This window comes from Hevea brasiliensis, chromosome 2 (assembly GCF_030052815.1).
Source record: "Hevea brasiliensis isolate MT/VB/25A 57/8 chromosome 2, ASM3005281v1, whole genome shotgun sequence".
Classification (NCBI taxonomy): domain Eukaryota; kingdom Viridiplantae; phylum Streptophyta; class Magnoliopsida; order Malpighiales; family Euphorbiaceae; genus Hevea; species Hevea brasiliensis.
The window spans coordinates 111329960-111346067 of NC_079494.1; the positions used below are offsets into that span (position 1 = coordinate 111329960).

A 16108-nucleotide genomic window follows, 5' to 3' on the forward strand; every position below is an offset into this window, starting at 1 on the left:
TTTGAGAACTTAGCTACTGATCAATATCGTTACAATGGAATCAACAGATCCCCAATACCACATCAAAATTGTTTTTCTTTGGAATGTCAAAAACTCCTGAAAACTAATGTTCAACAACAACTCAACTTGTAAGTAAAGTTCCAAGAAATAAAACCACAATATTTTGAAACTCCAGCAGTCAGTGGCTTTTGTAAATTATGCAGGTGGCCAAGCCACAAATAACAAATATGCTTGGTTCTGAATGGTTAACCAAATTCAGTTTGATCCTTGAATGGTCTGAAAGAGATGCTCGATTCTATACTTCATAACAGGCTGACCATGCCGAGTCTTCTTGTACATCTTTTCTCTTTCAGCTTCTCTACAAGCTTCAGCCTCCTCTCTTTCTTCCTGCTTTGCTTTAATAACTGCCTCCCTCTCAATTCTTGCTTTTTTCTTTCTCTTTGTACTTGCTTCTCATACAATTCTCTCAAATTGTGTGAACCATTTTTCTTGTTCTTTTGTTTGTTTTTCATCAATTTTATACCTTCTCCAGTTTCATTGTCATCCTGTAATCACACTTGATGCAGTAAATGACTAGGTTCAGATTTTGCATCCATGTAAATCTTGACTGCAACTCCGCCTAAGTAGTTTGCGTTTAGCCGGTCCCAAGCCCGGAAAAAAGAGGAGGGTTACGGTAGGTGACAACTAGCGTAAAAATTTCGTCACACCTTATGATATGGATTCAAATGATATAAATGTTGAGGGTTTCTCTACTTACGACGCACTACATCGGAGCCCGGGTGTAGTGAGAAACATGCAAGGGTGTAGGGCGTTCACCGAAAGCGACGCGCCATGCCAGCGCCCGGGTGTGGTGTTAAGTGAGCAAGGGTTCCCACATCATGAACGTGTGTGAGTAAAGAAGTTAGTCCATAGGATAGATAGTAGAACAGATAATGGAACAGAATACAAGATAGACATAAAAAACAATAGAAGATATCATAGAAGGAGACCAATTAGGAAGGAACAGGATAGGAGGAGGATCAGGGTTAGCACTTAGAATGTTGGATCACTTACAGGAAAATTAATGGAGCTTGTGGATACCTTGGAAAAGAGAATGGTGAATATTGCTTGTATTCAGGGGACTAAATGGGTAGGAGAGAAAAGCAAGGAAGTCGGTAATTCAGGGTACAAACTGTGGTTTACCGGAAAAGAGAGAAATAAGAACGGAGTAGGCAAAATCATAGATAGGACATTGAAAGACGCTGTAATAGCTGTGAAAAGAATAGGGGATAGATTTATACTAGTAAAACTAGTACTAGAAGGAAAAACAATAAATGTCGTTAGTACTTATGCCCCACAAATAGGACTAGATAGTGAGAGTAAACAAAGATTTTGGGAAGATATGGATGATTTAATGCAAAGCATACCGAATGAAGAGAATGTTTTCATTGGTGGAGATTTGAATGGACATGTAGGAAGTGATAGGCAAGGTTATGAGAATGTTCATGCCAGTTTTGGTTTTGGCAGTCGAAATGAGGAGAGAAAAAACATCATGAATTTTGCTATGGCATACCACCTAATACTAATAAATATCTACTTTATTAAAAGAGTCACATTTAGTGACTTTCAAAAGTGGGCAACATAGAAGCCAAATCGACTTCCTCTTAACCAGGAAGACAAATTGCAAGGTCATTCCAAGAGAGGCTTTAACAAGTCAACATCGGTTAGTGGTTTTGGATGTCAAGTTTAGGAATAATTTAAGTAAGGTCAGAAGAAAGAGTGTAGCTCGAACAAAGTGGTGGGAGTTCAAAGGAGTAAAGCAAGTGAAGTTCAAAAATGAGCTTCTTGAGTCCGAAGCATAGAAGCTGGATATGGAGGCCAATGATATGTGGATACAGATAGCATCAAAGATTAGAGAAGTAGCTAGAAAAGTACTTGGAGAGTCTAAAGGACATGGACCACCCTCAAAAGAGAGATAGTAGTGGAATGAGGAAGTACAAAAGGCAGTGAAGAGAAAAAGGGAATGGTATAAGAAATTACCTAAATGTGATAATAATAAAGCATATGAACAATACAAGATAGCAAAGAAAGAGGCAAAAAAGGCAATTAGTCAAGCAAGAGCACAGGCCTTTGAAAAGTTATATGAGAAACTTGGAACTAAAAAAGGGGAGAAAGATATTTATAGATTAGCAATGAGGAGAGAAAAGAAATGTCAAGATCTCAATCAAGTTAGGTTCATTAAGGATAAAGAAGAAAAAGTGTTGGTGAAAGATGAGGACATTAAAGAAAGATGGAGAAATTATTTTAACGATCTCTTTAATAATAGTTAAAATGGTAATAGGGTGAATATAGACTATAGAACAATAGAAAAGAATCTGAATTATACTAGAATGATTAGATCTTTAGAAGTAAAGAAAACACTTAAGAGAATGAAAGTGGGTAAAGCTTGTAGACTTGATGGAATACCAATTGAAGTGCGGAAGTGTTTGGAAGATATGGGAGTGGCATGATTAACTAAATTATTTAATAAGATTCTAAACTCAAAGAAAATGCCTGATGAATGGAGGAGAAGTATTTTAGTACCTATTTTTAAAAATAAGGGAGACATACAGAGTTGCTCGAACTATAGGGGAATTAAACTCATGAGCCATACTATGAAGTTGTAGAAGAGAGTTGTGGTGCATCGACTGCGTCATGATACTTCTATCTCTCCCAATCAATTTGGCTTTATGCCCGGTCGTTCAACTATGGAAGCTATCTTTCTTATTAGAAGCTTAATGGAGAAATATAGAGATGTGAAGAAAGATCTATACATGATTTTTATTGATTTGGAGAAGGCTTGTGATAACATTCCAAGAGATGTCTTATGGAGTGTGTTAGAACAAAAGAGGGTATCTATTAGGTACATATAAGTGTTAAAAGATATGTACGAAGGAGCAACTACTATTGTGCGCACAGTGGGAGGGGACACAAGAGATTTTCCGATCTCAATTGGATAACACCAAGAATTAGCTATAAGCCCTTACCTTTTTACATTAGTTTTAGATGAATTGACGAAACATATACAAGAGAGTATTTCTTAGTGCATGATGTTTGAAGATGATATTGTTTTGATAGATGAGACGCGAGAATGAGTCAATAGAAAGCTAGAGCTTTGGAGAAATACTCTAGAGTCAAAGACCCTTAAGTTAAGTAGAACGAAGACAGAATACATGCATTGCAAGTTCAATAAAGGCCAAACTAGTGATAGGGAAGGAGTTAGCTTGAATGGAGTGGTACTGTCCCAAAGTAATCACTTTACATATCTCGGCTCAGTCCTTCAAGTAGATGGGGGATGTGAGGAGTATGTTAGTCATAGGATTAAAACCGGATGGTTGAAGTGGAGACGTGCCACGGGAGTTTTATGTGATCGCAAGATTCCCAATAAGTTGAAAGGAAAATTTTACCGTACAGCCATACGACCGGCTATGTTATATGGTAGTGAGTATTGGGCACTGAAGGAGTCGTATGCATCTAAGATAAGAGTTGTAGAGATGAGAATGTTAAGGTGGATGAGTAGTCATACTAGACTAGATAAAGTCCGTAATGAGAATATTAGAAAAAAGGTAGGAGTGGTGCCAATTGAGGATAAATTGAGAGAAGGGAGATTGAGGTGGTTTGGTCATGTGAAGCGTAGACATATGGAGGCTCCAGTTAGACAAGTAGAGCAAATTAGGTTAGAGGATAGAAAGAAAAAAAGAGGTAGACCTAAATTAACTTGGAAGAGAGTAGTACAATATGATCTAGAAGCATTACAAATTTCTGAGGATTTAACCCAAAATCGTTTAGAGTAGAGAAAGCGAATCCATATAGCCGACCCTAAATTTTTTGGATAAAGGTTTAGTTGAGTTGAGTTGAGTTAAGTTGTAAATCTTGACTGCATTTGGACTCCTAAAAACTAATTTAAGATTTGAAGCCAAGGTAATCCTAAAACCCATAATACTACGAAGCCAAAATTTGACTAAATTAAACTAACAATAAAATGAGCTAATGTAACTATGTGCTTCAACTTGGAATCCCAGCCAAGATCCATGCCTCTTCAACACAAATCCAGTCCTTTGTCATGATATTTCAAGCACAATACAGTTTCCCTACTGACATGCTAATGAATAGAATTCCCTGGGATGCTAAAGGTTTTATGAAAATAAAACTGATATTTGGAGATAATATGAGCAAGATAATAGTCCACACCTCCATAGATCCAACAACTGATGAGAGATCATCCTGCTGATTTTGTTGCTCTAGTTTTTTCACTTTCTCACATGCTTTGCATTCTTATGGAACTCTCTTTGCTTCTCTGATGGCAAACATTGAGAAAATTTTCAAACGAAAAGCTATAACACATACAAAATTAATTGAAAAACAAAAATGGGGGCAATGGCATAAAAGATGATCTTCATCCCACAATAAGAAATTAGTCCATGATGCCACCTTAGCTCCGCTTCTATTTGATCATTCATTTTTCAAGATAAAACTTTCCTATCACACTTTGACATGATTTCCAAACCACGTAAGTCTACACATATGTATCAGCTGGAAGATATGCAAATGCAAAAATCAGAAAGTGCAAGTATTCAAGGATATCACGTGTTTCCCCTTTCTCCCTCTTGCATAAAGGCATATAAATTCAACAAAATTCAAGCTGTAAAAAGATAAGAGTACAGAAACCATGTTCACAGTCCTTTCAAGAAAACCTTCTATTATTTTGTCCCTTGTTTATGGTTTGTTTCAGTCCTGTTTTGTGGCTAGGTTGTCCTTTTTGGCTTCTTGCCTTTCTCTATTAATAAATTTCGGCTTATCCAAAAAAAAAAAAAAAAAAGAAAACCTTCACTTTCTAAAGTTATCCCTTCTATTATTATTTAGAGGGGAACATAAAAAGCTGAGGTCCCAATTGCAGGGCCAACTAGAATTGAGATATTCCAACCCACCCAAAACCAAGCATATATTCCACAGCTTGAAAACAATACTAAAACAATCCACAGCAAAAGAAAGAGGAAAATTTCTGCCCTCTATCGAATTCAGAGTCAGACCAGAAGCCAAATGTTAATATTGTAGAACTGTTAAGCTGCTTAGGCTTCACTATGTGAGCCTTTTTCATGCTATGCAAACAAACCTACTAAATTTCGAGCTCAATATAACATTTCCAATCTCCGCCAGACGCACCACTAAATTCAAAACAAAAAAGAAGAGAGGGGGGGGGGTTGTGTGGTTGTGTGTGTGGTGGGGCCTGAAATTCAACAAAAACTAAAGAAACAACAGAGTGTAGAGGAGAGGAACAATGTACTTATTGGAGCATGGTTGTAGTTGTTTCTGGTGGATTTGGCATTAGCGAAAGCTTCAAGGGAAAGACCCGGCCCTCCTAATCTCATCATGTTCTTCTTTTTCATGCTGATAGATTTTGGGCCGTTGATCTTCTCACTCTTTTCCTCACCTTCTTTTGAGCCCCGATTCTTCATTGTTTCACGAAATTATCTTATTTCTTATTAAGCAATTGACTATCAATAACAGGAAACAGGTCGAATTTGGGAACCCTATTTTAAGAGGTGAAGTGAGTATGGCGGTGGTCGGTAGCTCGTTGAAGTTCAAATTTACCCGAGGTCCTGAACTCTAGTCAGGCAATTTGATACGGTGTAGTTTCCGGAAAGACGACATGAACGGTTAGTGTATCGCAGATTATCTTGTCCGACGTCGTTTTTAATTTGTTTTTTTTTTCTTATTTAACCTCTCGTTTTATGAGAGATTCTTATTTAAAATCTTTCTAACAAACTAAAATAATTAAATTACTCAATATTATTTATAACTATATAAACATAAATAGATAATTAAAAATTAATTACATATTTATTCATAATTATCATGTCATCACCAGCCGTATTGTTTGTAACTACATTACATTAATAAGGAAGCCTACATCGATAAATAAATAATATAACCTCACGATCAGTGGAGCTCATATAGTCATATTTTGTAGTAATTAAAGCAACAAAATTGTATATATCACTGAGTTCAATATCGATCTTCCACCTCTAGAACAGCTTGGAAGATCAGGTTAATATGTATAGAAACTCATGCTCATATAATAAATAAGCAGTCACACTTCGAGTTCAGTTGATTCTACTGCTTTGTTAGCTATTCTTTCACCATCCCTTGCAGCTTCTTCTGGTTGATTCAAGCTGGTTTTATTAGAGTTTCCATCTTTTCTCGTTTGATGCTCGCTAATTGCTAGTTCTTGTGAGTTGGTTTTAGGCAAGATCTCATTCTTTCTGTTCTTGTAGATCAAGTACAGTATCATCTGAACTAATCCAAGCAAGAATCCTAGTACATTTGGTGTCTGAATACACAAGCAGAGACAAGCAAGGGTTTTAAGTAGCGAGCCTATATATAGTAATAACCGAAGCAAGAATACTATAGCTATTTTTAAGGACTCGATGACTTACAGCGATAAAGTAATCGTCCACAGCAAGGCCATATCCCAACCAGCAAGTCGCACAGATAGTCAATGCAAGTGACAGTGAAAAGGGCATGTATTCTACGCTCTTTGTTTTTACAACAAGCCGCTGAATGAAAATAAATGAATTAATCAGCATAACTTTCTAGATATGGCGTACTTATTAGAAATTAATTAATAATAATTTTAATTGGGTTACTATATCATCAGTATGTATATATATATATATACATACCATGATACTAAGAGGAGCAGCATAGACAGAGACAGAGAAGACGACAGAGATCCATCCAACAACATTCATCTTCTCAAAGCCATGTGAGAACAGGGATGTCAATCCTATGATCATTGCATATGCCACCAAGTTGAATGAGATAAGTAGCTTCAAGGTATAAATCTGCCGAATGGGACACCAATTTTCTCAGTTTAATGATGTGGTCAATGTACATATGTATGTGAAAGAGAAACATGGATGGGAAAGGAATACCCTGGAGTTCTTGGCTGCATATATTATGTAAATGACGAGATAGATGGTTTCAATGACGCAACCGAGGGAGTTAATTGTAATCAGCATAAATGCATGTGGCTTCAAAGAGGCATAATACAGCATTAACATGGCACTAAACAGTGCTACTGAATATGGTAAGGATTGGAATTCTTGTGTCGATTTTTTCTTGAAAATTTTGTAAAAAGTTGGCCTGCAGAGAAAATGCAAAAGAATATATACATATATGAGATCATATATAAAATGAATATCCTAATTACACACACACACACACACAGAGGAAGTTGCAGAGTTGGCTTACAATGGAGCCAAATATACGAGGAAGGACAACACATTGCCTGAAGACGTGAAACATAAATGAAATTAGCATTAGTTAGTGCAATTTATTAAGGTGGAATTTAATTGGTTAAGGCAGTGACTAGAGATCGGAGAAGGTACCCAGAAGACCAAAGACAAGAACTAGGCGAGGATCATGCAATGCCATTATGAAAATGTGAAGCTTTTTGCTATTGAGGGCAACCAGAAGAAGTTATTACATGAATTGTGTGCATCAGGTTGCATTTGCATATCCTTATATAGGGCTATAAAGCAAAAGCTGATGACTTGGCAACTTCATATTGGACATGTTCTATAGAGCTAAAGAACAAACCGTTCCCCGATATTTTGTGAACTGATAACTAGATGGTGCGTTTTCGAGTTCTGATAATCTTGAAATTCTCTCTTCAGCATACCACCTTTTGTTGCTCTTTCTGCTAATGATTCACTAGCATAGCTTTAGCTTCGCTGACTTCAAGCTTTTCGAAAGAAGGGATAGCCGGTACAGCTTAGCTAAAAGGTAATCGGGCCTCAGCCCATTTCTTTTATCTTGCTACTTAGCTGATATCTTGCCACGTTCCATTAACTTGACGTGTGATGTCGTGTAAAGGCTTACACTGTGGCGTTTATGGTTCCTTGTTCAGGAATTTTAAAAAAAAAAAAATGGAAAATCCTTTCCAATGATAAAAGAATTGGGCAAAAAAAAATTAACTCAATTCATATGTTAATCAAGATCCTATGTTTTCTACCTCTGTCAAAATTATTCGAATTAAGGAAAGAAATAGAAAAATAGAATAAAAGGATTTATCTTATGATTGGCTTGTGGCTCCAAGTGCAAAGCAGCTTGAGCCATTGGCTGACGTGAAGCAAATGATTGAGAGGAAACAAACAGACAAAATGGCAATTTCCCGTTGATCGTCTGGTTTTTACAGTTGGCTGTTACATTTCAAGGGCAGCTCCGTCATTTAATGGAAGAAAAAACTGTCCCCTGCTACAAGATGTATTTCAAGTTAAATGAATATCCTTGATGATCATTAACTAATAGAACCATATATTCCAGAATTTATGAATTGGGAAAGAAAATGTGGAATTGCAGAAATCGAAGATGATATCAGCAATGAAGGATTTATGGGATTTCCAAGATAGGGGTTTGGTATTTCCGTTATGGGGACACTCTCTTTGCATTGAATCTTTGCTCCATTTCTTTTTACATTTTTTGTCCGGTGGTGGATCAGCTGAGCTGAGTGCGTCTGTAATGGCCTCACCAGCAGGATTCTCTTTCCACTTGGCATTTACTCCAAGTTTTGGACATCTGTCTGCCACTCTATCGGAGTTTGGTGATCTTTTTATGGAGAGAAGATATCGTGTACGTTAATTACAATTTAATTTCAAGATCAAACTTATTTAAAGAAAAACTAACCACATTATTAATTAATTGGTGGAGGTTGTGCGGCCCATCAAGGAATGATACAGGTTTCCGTTTTAATTTTTTGGTAAATAGTCTGCAAAGAGTCATTTTCATCTTCTAAATCTATTATCAAAATGTCATAAAGGAAAAACCTTTCTGTTAAATCAAGCTTGCTCTCTTCTCAACAACTCTAGACGCTCTCAACTTTATATTGAAATTCTTCTACATTTGTAATATTTACATTGTAATCATACAAGTACTACTCCTATATTGGAAGCAAGATGTTGTCTAATTAGAAAACTAATTACAAATACTTGGGAAAAGCTCTATTGCTATTTCACTTGGTTCATCATGCCATTGCTTCATGTTTACATACAGCCTCAGGTGCTTTAGATGCACGCAGTTCAAAGTTAATGCCAGATGAAAAGGAAAATTAACAAGAGTGAATAAATTTCATCCTTTTCTACCGTGCAAGGCTCTGCTTTGTATACAAATTCAGAGTTTTCTATTTCTGATGTAAGAGAGAAAGCTTAGATATTTTCCATCTCTTTTTTCTTGTGAAAGATACAGATTATCAGCTTTAGTTTCAAAACCTATGATAATGCACATTCAAAAATAATTAAAAAGAATTAATAAGACAGCCATGAAAACATCTTGTATGTTACTCTGTAAGCTAACAATCATATCATCCTAAGATCATAGCTACGTTGTAGAATCCCAGCCATCTATCCCACCAAAATGTCCAGCAGTACTTGTTGTGCCATACCCGATTCTGCTGTTGCAACAGATGACAAAATGTTACAAGTCACGCAGGAAAATATAATATAAAGTATCACATCACCAAGCAAAAGCCAAAAACAGAATGGATATCTCATTGGCCCATCTTCGCAAAGCATCCCCTAATTCTTGTTCAGTTGTTCTGCTCTCTCTGCCTGAGCCTTCCGTGATTCATACCTTTAAGTGTTTATCATACCTAGATAATTTATCAATGATTTACGATTTAGTTCAGATTTATTCATGGGTTGAAAATTTATCAATGATTTACGATTTTCATTTTGAAATTACCTAGATAATTTGTGAGAGAGACGAACAGAAACGGTGGAAAGAAAAGAAATGAGAGGATGAGAGAGATTAAAAAGGGAAGAGGGGCAATAGTTGAAGGAGATGGTCATTTAAGGGTGTTTAAGTAATTTTCTTTTTCCAAATAATTAAACCATAGTTAATAAGCTATCTACCTGCGATTCATAAATAGCAGCAATTTTTTTTGTTTTATTATTTGACAAAAATAACCTTAATCTAATCAATTTGTACGCCCATCTTATCGTACTGATTGGCCAAGTCTTACAACAGTATTTGCTACCGTGAAGAATATAAGAAAACAGAGCATATACTGGATCCCAAGCTCTACCTGTTATCAACAAGGGGCAAGAAAATTAACGAGATTAAGGAAAATCACATCTCATTTGGATTTTCAATCTACTTTGCCCATTCAAAATACAATTTTCGCATAATAGAAGCAAAATAATAAGAAAATGAAGTAAATGCGCCCAAAAACGTATAATTTCTATTAAGCATTACTAAGCCAAGGTTGCATCTTTTCTTTTCCATTATACATTAGCATATAGAAATAAAATACAAAATACTTATTATAAAAAAAATTCACATTTTTATGTGTAAAAATGTAATATTATTATATTTTTTTTCTTTGCTATTAACGATTACTATATTATTTTGCATTAGATTATTTGATTTTATACATTTATTTCAATAGTAAAATAAATTATATAATATATACTCTTATTAATCATTTTACATATCAACAATAATGATTAAACTTAATTTGCCAAACACTTAACATAAATCAGCTATCATCAATTATCTGTTATAAGCTATTACTTAATAGTAACAGCTATCGGCTATTAGCTACATCCAATAGTTAAACCAAATAGGTTCTAAATTATTTCTCCACTGATATTACTAAACTATTTCGGAGAAGAATATTATACTTCTGATGTACATAAAAATAGTGCTTCCTCTTTCACAAAAAGGTGAACTCTTATAACATCTCCTATTTCAAGATGCTAATATGACACATTAAATTTAAGACGATAGTGTTACAACACACTAAATTAGTGAAATTTATGAGAGCTGTAATTACTGATAGAGATATAAATATGTAGAGATTAAACTACAAATCCTCCTAAACACCTATCATCATTCTCCCGCACTTTCAAATATACATGCAGTTCCAGAATGCCTTTCATTTGACAAATAAAAAAACAACTAATTAATGCCAAATGCTAAAGTTCATCTAGTTCATACTATATCTCTCTGTCTATATCTCAAATAAACATACGCCTCTATCACTGTGCTCAGCAAAATACTACTCCCGGGTAAAGAAAATGAGCTGATAGTCTAATATTGCTTTTAAGAGACTGATTACAACAGGAAAAACAACAAAAGCAATTAGAAATTGCAAATGCAATCCACACATATGAATGCCATATGAAATGTGAAACTGCACTAATATCACTAATTAAACAAAAAATTTTCAATGGGTGATGCTGTCGGCATTTGTAGCCAAAAAGCATGCTTCCAATGTCAAAGGATAACACATGAGCATGAATTCTGCTTTTTCATCTCCTCTGGGTTTTTGTCTGCAGTACAACAAACAGGAAAATCATGAAAAGTAAAGTTGGATGCAGTTATGATGATAAAATTTTGAAAACTGGCGCATGAATAAAGCTATCTACAGTTCTTCACGACTTTTTGATAAAGTTCATATGGCTCCACCTATTTCCTCCTTCCCCTAGTTTGAAGGAAAAGAGATGCTAGATAACTTAAAAGTTCTATGCACTAGCCAATAGTGAAATAATGTGGACTTGAAGTAGTTAGCCTTAGCTCAAAAGTTGAACAAAGTTGTTCAAGGTTTTACAACTACTATGCTTCATGTATCTCAAGAAAACCTTGACAAATTGCACAGGTTATAAAAAATCAAGACACAAGGGAAAAGGAAGTGAAATGGAACGAACCCATCTTCTTCTTAGCTGCAGGAGGCTGTACCAGTACATGCATTGTTATAACCCCAGCAGGAAGGTCACCATAGGTTATTCTGGAATCAGCAAGTGTCTTACTATTCTCCAATATTTTACCAGCATGTATTAGTTTCAAATCATTTACTGACTTGGGTAATACTGTTTTATCTGTAAATCCAAAGGCACCATTAGAGACAGACAGGGAATAGGCTATAAAGTGAATACATGAAAGCCTAAATTTGACTTGCAACATAAAGCAGGTAGCTTTCTGACTAGAAGCATATAGCAAAATCAATCAATAATCAATCAAAAGCATAATACTACTAAAATTTGCTACCAGTGCAATCAAATTATTGGTCACTCTCTCTCACAAATCAACCACTAACAGTTTGACCTAATATCATTAGCAATATAGAATGTGAGCCTGGAAAAGTAAAAGCAAAGCCAAAATTGGCAATGTCACATTACATGCTAATTATGATTGAGATCATGATCAATAGAAAATACAGACACTAAACAAGGAAAACAATTTTTTTTTTTAACAAAGAATTTCTATAAGAGAAATCTGAAACTCAAGAAGCTATTTGGTTTTTAAAGCCCAACCTGCAATGCAAAATGATATAATAGGGTTGGCAGCAGAAAACAGAGCAAAAATAACAACAATAATAAAATCCGATACATCTGCTCAAACCTTTTGAAGTTCAAAAGCAATTCGAAAGTTTAACAATCACTATGTTTAGTTGGAACAAGTAAAAAGAGCATAGAAATATCTAGATAAATAACCTCGGGGCCACTCTGTAACTAGCCTTTGCTTCAGAGTTCCAACAGTCATTGATGACGCATAAGTACTATGCCCTATATCTGTTCCGTCATAAATGCGGAATTTAAGCTCAATTTGCTCTGCTCCTTCAGCCATAACTACCTTTCTTCTCTTCTGCTCAGTTTGCAGTTACCACGCGGTATCCAATCAACACAAGAAAATTTTTATCTCACTCCACTCACCTGCAAAAAAAAAAAAAATAATAATAAAAAAAAATAATATATATATATATATATATATATATATATATTCATATATCTTCATTTGAAGCCAAGATTTTCGCACATCACTCTGTTCCCAAATATCAATGCTTCAATTCACAGGCAATGGGATAATCAATCTCAGTCAAGTTTAGCTTTCTTAAAATATAGCATAGCAACTAAAAAGCATGAAAAAGAGTAACTTTAAGTTTATTTTTCAAAATTTTCGTGTCAGCCAAAATCAATAACATAACTTCACACATAGTGGAAATTCTGTTTCACTAACCTCCGTGAATTGGCCAAAAAGTTTGTTGGGTGTGAAAACATGAAAATACGGTACGTCAGAATCAACTGCTAGAGAACCAATCCAATCAAGTAAGCACTTCATATGACCCAATGGATTCTCCGTATAACAGCTCCACTCTTGCTGCTTGTTTCTGCAATCAGATGTAGACTATTGATTGTTAAGAAATTGGAAAAAACACAGAAAGTTCAAAGACCCAATCATTAACTTCCACTAATAGACAGTCCATAAAATTAACCATGCACAACAATCTTTAACAAAATTTTAAAAATCAAACCAATAAAAGGAGCCAGAGAAGTTAAAACCCTAGACTTTGAATGCGAAAAAATGAAGGGGGCTTCTTCTTCTCTCTCGCTCTCTTTTTATTTAAAAAAATAATAATAAAATGTATGTTGTTTGCGTAAAATACCGAAATCTAGTCTGAATTAAACTTAACACAGATCCAAAAGCTTAATATGGGGTGACAGAGTTCCTTCAGGAGCGAAAAGTTACAACAATAGCAATTGAAAAAAAAAAAAAATTCTCTATCCTGCAGTTTCTGAGCCACGAAACGAATAGAAAATAAACCAACGAAATACGAATCCAAGCCAAATCGTTAAAAAAGAAAAGAAGAAGAAACGAGAGATCAAAATATACAATTGAGAGAGAGAGAGAGAGAGAGAGCGATTCGATTAGTACCTGATCAAGATCAAGAATCCATGAAAGAAAGAAAGGAAGATCGCTGGATCAGCGAGAGTAAAAAGAAACAGAAACAGAAACCGAAACCGAAACAAATCGCTTAGGGTTCTCAGTTACGGTATCGGTGCTTCCATCGAAAGAGAGATATGTTCGTTGATTGTTAATTACTTTGTCTTCCCGATCCTTTTCTTTGTTCTCTCCTTCCCCATCGAAAATCTGTGTCTGCCGATAACAAGCAATGGTCACTGGCTCCATTTCAATGCTATCAACACCTGGTGACGTTGTTTTAGACTCCCAATCAAAGATGTACACGTGAACATAGCATAACTCCAGTCTCCTACTATTTGACTAAAATGCCCTCTCATATCCTACCGAGCCGTCAAGTTGCAACGTGGCGACGTATGGTGGAGTATACTATATACTGAGGTCTGTGGTTGATTTATTCCTCTCGAAGGCGTAGAAGACGCTGGATAAATGCAGTTAATAATCTGACGGTCTAAAGTCTGCGTAGAAAGTACACGCATTGAGTCAGTTACTGTTAGTTACGTGAATACTACACCAGGTGAAACCGTTGGGAAAAAAAAAAAAATCTAATGCCTGTCTCATTAGTAAAAATTCGTATTTAAATTCCTGTAGCCTTTGTAATTCTCATTTCTTTTTAGAATTTTTGATATATTAAAAAATCATTTAATTTTAATTAATTTATATTTTTGAGATGAAAAATTAAGAGAGTTAGAGATTGAATTTTTCCATTCTGGGATCAAGATTTGCACAGAATTCCTTAAAATTTATGTTGGCAAATGACCGAAGTTGAATTATATATGAGATTCATATATATGCAAGAATTGAATTCTTTAATTTCTTAAAGGCGTGTCTTGATCTGGTGTTGACCTTGTTTTTTCTCTTTCTTTAATTTTTATGTGGCCAGTAGCAACCTTTTTCAACTCAAACCTGCATCATGTGATGTTCATATGGTGTTGTACCCAGCATTTGGCCATACCTGTAAAGCAAAGGGCCAATACAGTCCACATAATAGCGACATGCATGATGTGAAAGGAGATTGCAAGCAACCAAAGAGAGAGATGGGATGGGATCCAGGAAATGGGAACTCTATTCATTGCGTTACAGATCCTTCTAATTACCTTGTTGAGCTTTGATCATACCTCTGTGGCTTTCGAATGATGGGCTTCTCTTTGTGCCTTGCAGGGTATGGGGAATATCTGCCCTAAGGAAAGGATATAACCTACCGTTATTGCCTCAGTGGATTGATCAGAATCCATTTCCAGGAAAAGTAAAAACCACTACAAAAGAAATTGGATGATTAATTATAGTGGATATGGAATCTGTCCATCACTAAGAGTTCATTCTGAATACTTTGTTTCAACAATACACATGATTCTTTTGTTTTTTCAGCCATTGGAATGCGAAAAGACAACATTATATATTTCAAGTTCAAGAAACAAGGAAGCTAATACGAATTTTCTGTCATATTTTTTCCGAGGGATACTTCAATGATTTTGATTCTTCGAGTCAGCACCAACTTCAATGATTTTGCTCCTTTTCATTTCTTTGCTTTAGTGCAATTTTATCCCTATGCCATTGAAGAATCTTCTTTGCCACATTAATGTACAGTCTTCGCTTCAACAAAAGAATGAAATATCTTTGATATTTTATGACAATTCAATTTCAATCTTTAAACTACTAAATCCCTTCTGTGAATCACGTAAAGTGGGGTGGAAGGGGACCTCCTTCGTTCTGAGTGCTGTTAGTTCTCAAGCTGTCTAAATCACTTATCTAGTGTTTGCACAAGGGTTCAAATTCCTGCTTATTATAGACTGATGATATCAATTCTAACAATGCCTCGCCTTCTTGTCATTTCCATATCAGTTAAGTATCTTTTGTTTGTGATGGAAATTTTTAGAATATAAAACCTGTACAATCTACTGCAGCAACATGAGCAGCATTAACAATGAACTACAAAATTCCTCCATCGAAGCTGCAACTCATATTTAATGAGAAATGCTCATTAATTTTCAATGATGTGGCAGAACATAAGTGGAAATGCAAAGTTTTGGCTGATAATCATTCAATAATATGTAAGTTTGGATCTCAGCATAAGTTTTGCCATTTCTAACTTAATAACAATGAGAAAGAGATGCTCTGAAGATGTTATGGGGGCATGAGAAAGAGATGCTCTGAAGATGGTATGGGGGCAAAGTAGCAATCATACCACATGAAGCTTATTGCTTAAAGTTTCTGAAAGACCAAGATATTCACAGAAGAAAAGGAGCAAAAGTCAAGGAATGTAATACTTTTCTTTATCTAAGATAAAGCAGAAGAATCAATAGCAGTACAATCAAGAAAAGAATCTTGCTTT

At 35.3% G+C, this 16108-nt stretch overlaps 2 protein-coding genes and 1 pseudogene across 4 annotated transcripts; all 3 read right to left on the minus strand.

Moving 5' to 3' along the window:
* LOC110634821 (uncharacterized) lies at positions 1-5648 on the minus strand (annotated as a pseudogene).
* Positions 5649-5986: 338 nt separating this feature from the next.
* Positions 5987-7852, minus strand: LOC110634537 (bidirectional sugar transporter N3-like). The gene is made up of 6 exons (XM_021783585.2): positions 7410-7852; positions 7273-7309; positions 6954-7164; positions 6702-6863; positions 6456-6575; positions 5987-6349 (listed from the first exon to the last, which is right to left on the minus strand). Exons 1-6 carry the CDS (start codon positions 7453-7455, stop codon positions 6110-6112), a joined length of 816 nt encoding a protein of 271 aa, XP_021639277.1. The 5' UTR covers positions 7456-7852; the 3' UTR covers positions 5987-6109.
* A 1275-nt stretch (positions 7853-9127) lies between these two features.
* On the minus strand, positions 9128-14009 carry LOC110634546 (membrane-anchored ubiquitin-fold protein 3). 3 transcript variants are annotated; one of them, XM_021783611.2, is made up of 5 exons: positions 13732-14009; positions 13036-13186; positions 12513-12731; positions 11727-11897; positions 9128-9466 (listed from the first exon to the last, which is right to left on the minus strand). In XM_021783611.2, the coding sequence occupies exons 3-5, from the start codon at positions 12643-12645 to the stop codon at positions 9420-9422; spliced, it is 351 nt and encodes a 116-aa protein (XP_021639303.1). In that variant the 5' UTR covers positions 12646-12731; positions 13036-13186; positions 13732-14009; the 3' UTR covers positions 9128-9419. The 3 variants fall into 3 exon arrangements, with proteins under 3 accessions (XP_021639303.1, XP_021639295.1, XP_021639288.1); XM_021783603.2 differs by having other exon boundaries at positions 9128-9469; XM_021783596.2 differs by lacking the exon at positions 9128-9466 and adding an exon at positions 10878-11351.
* Positions 14010-16108: the final 2099 nt, after the last annotated feature.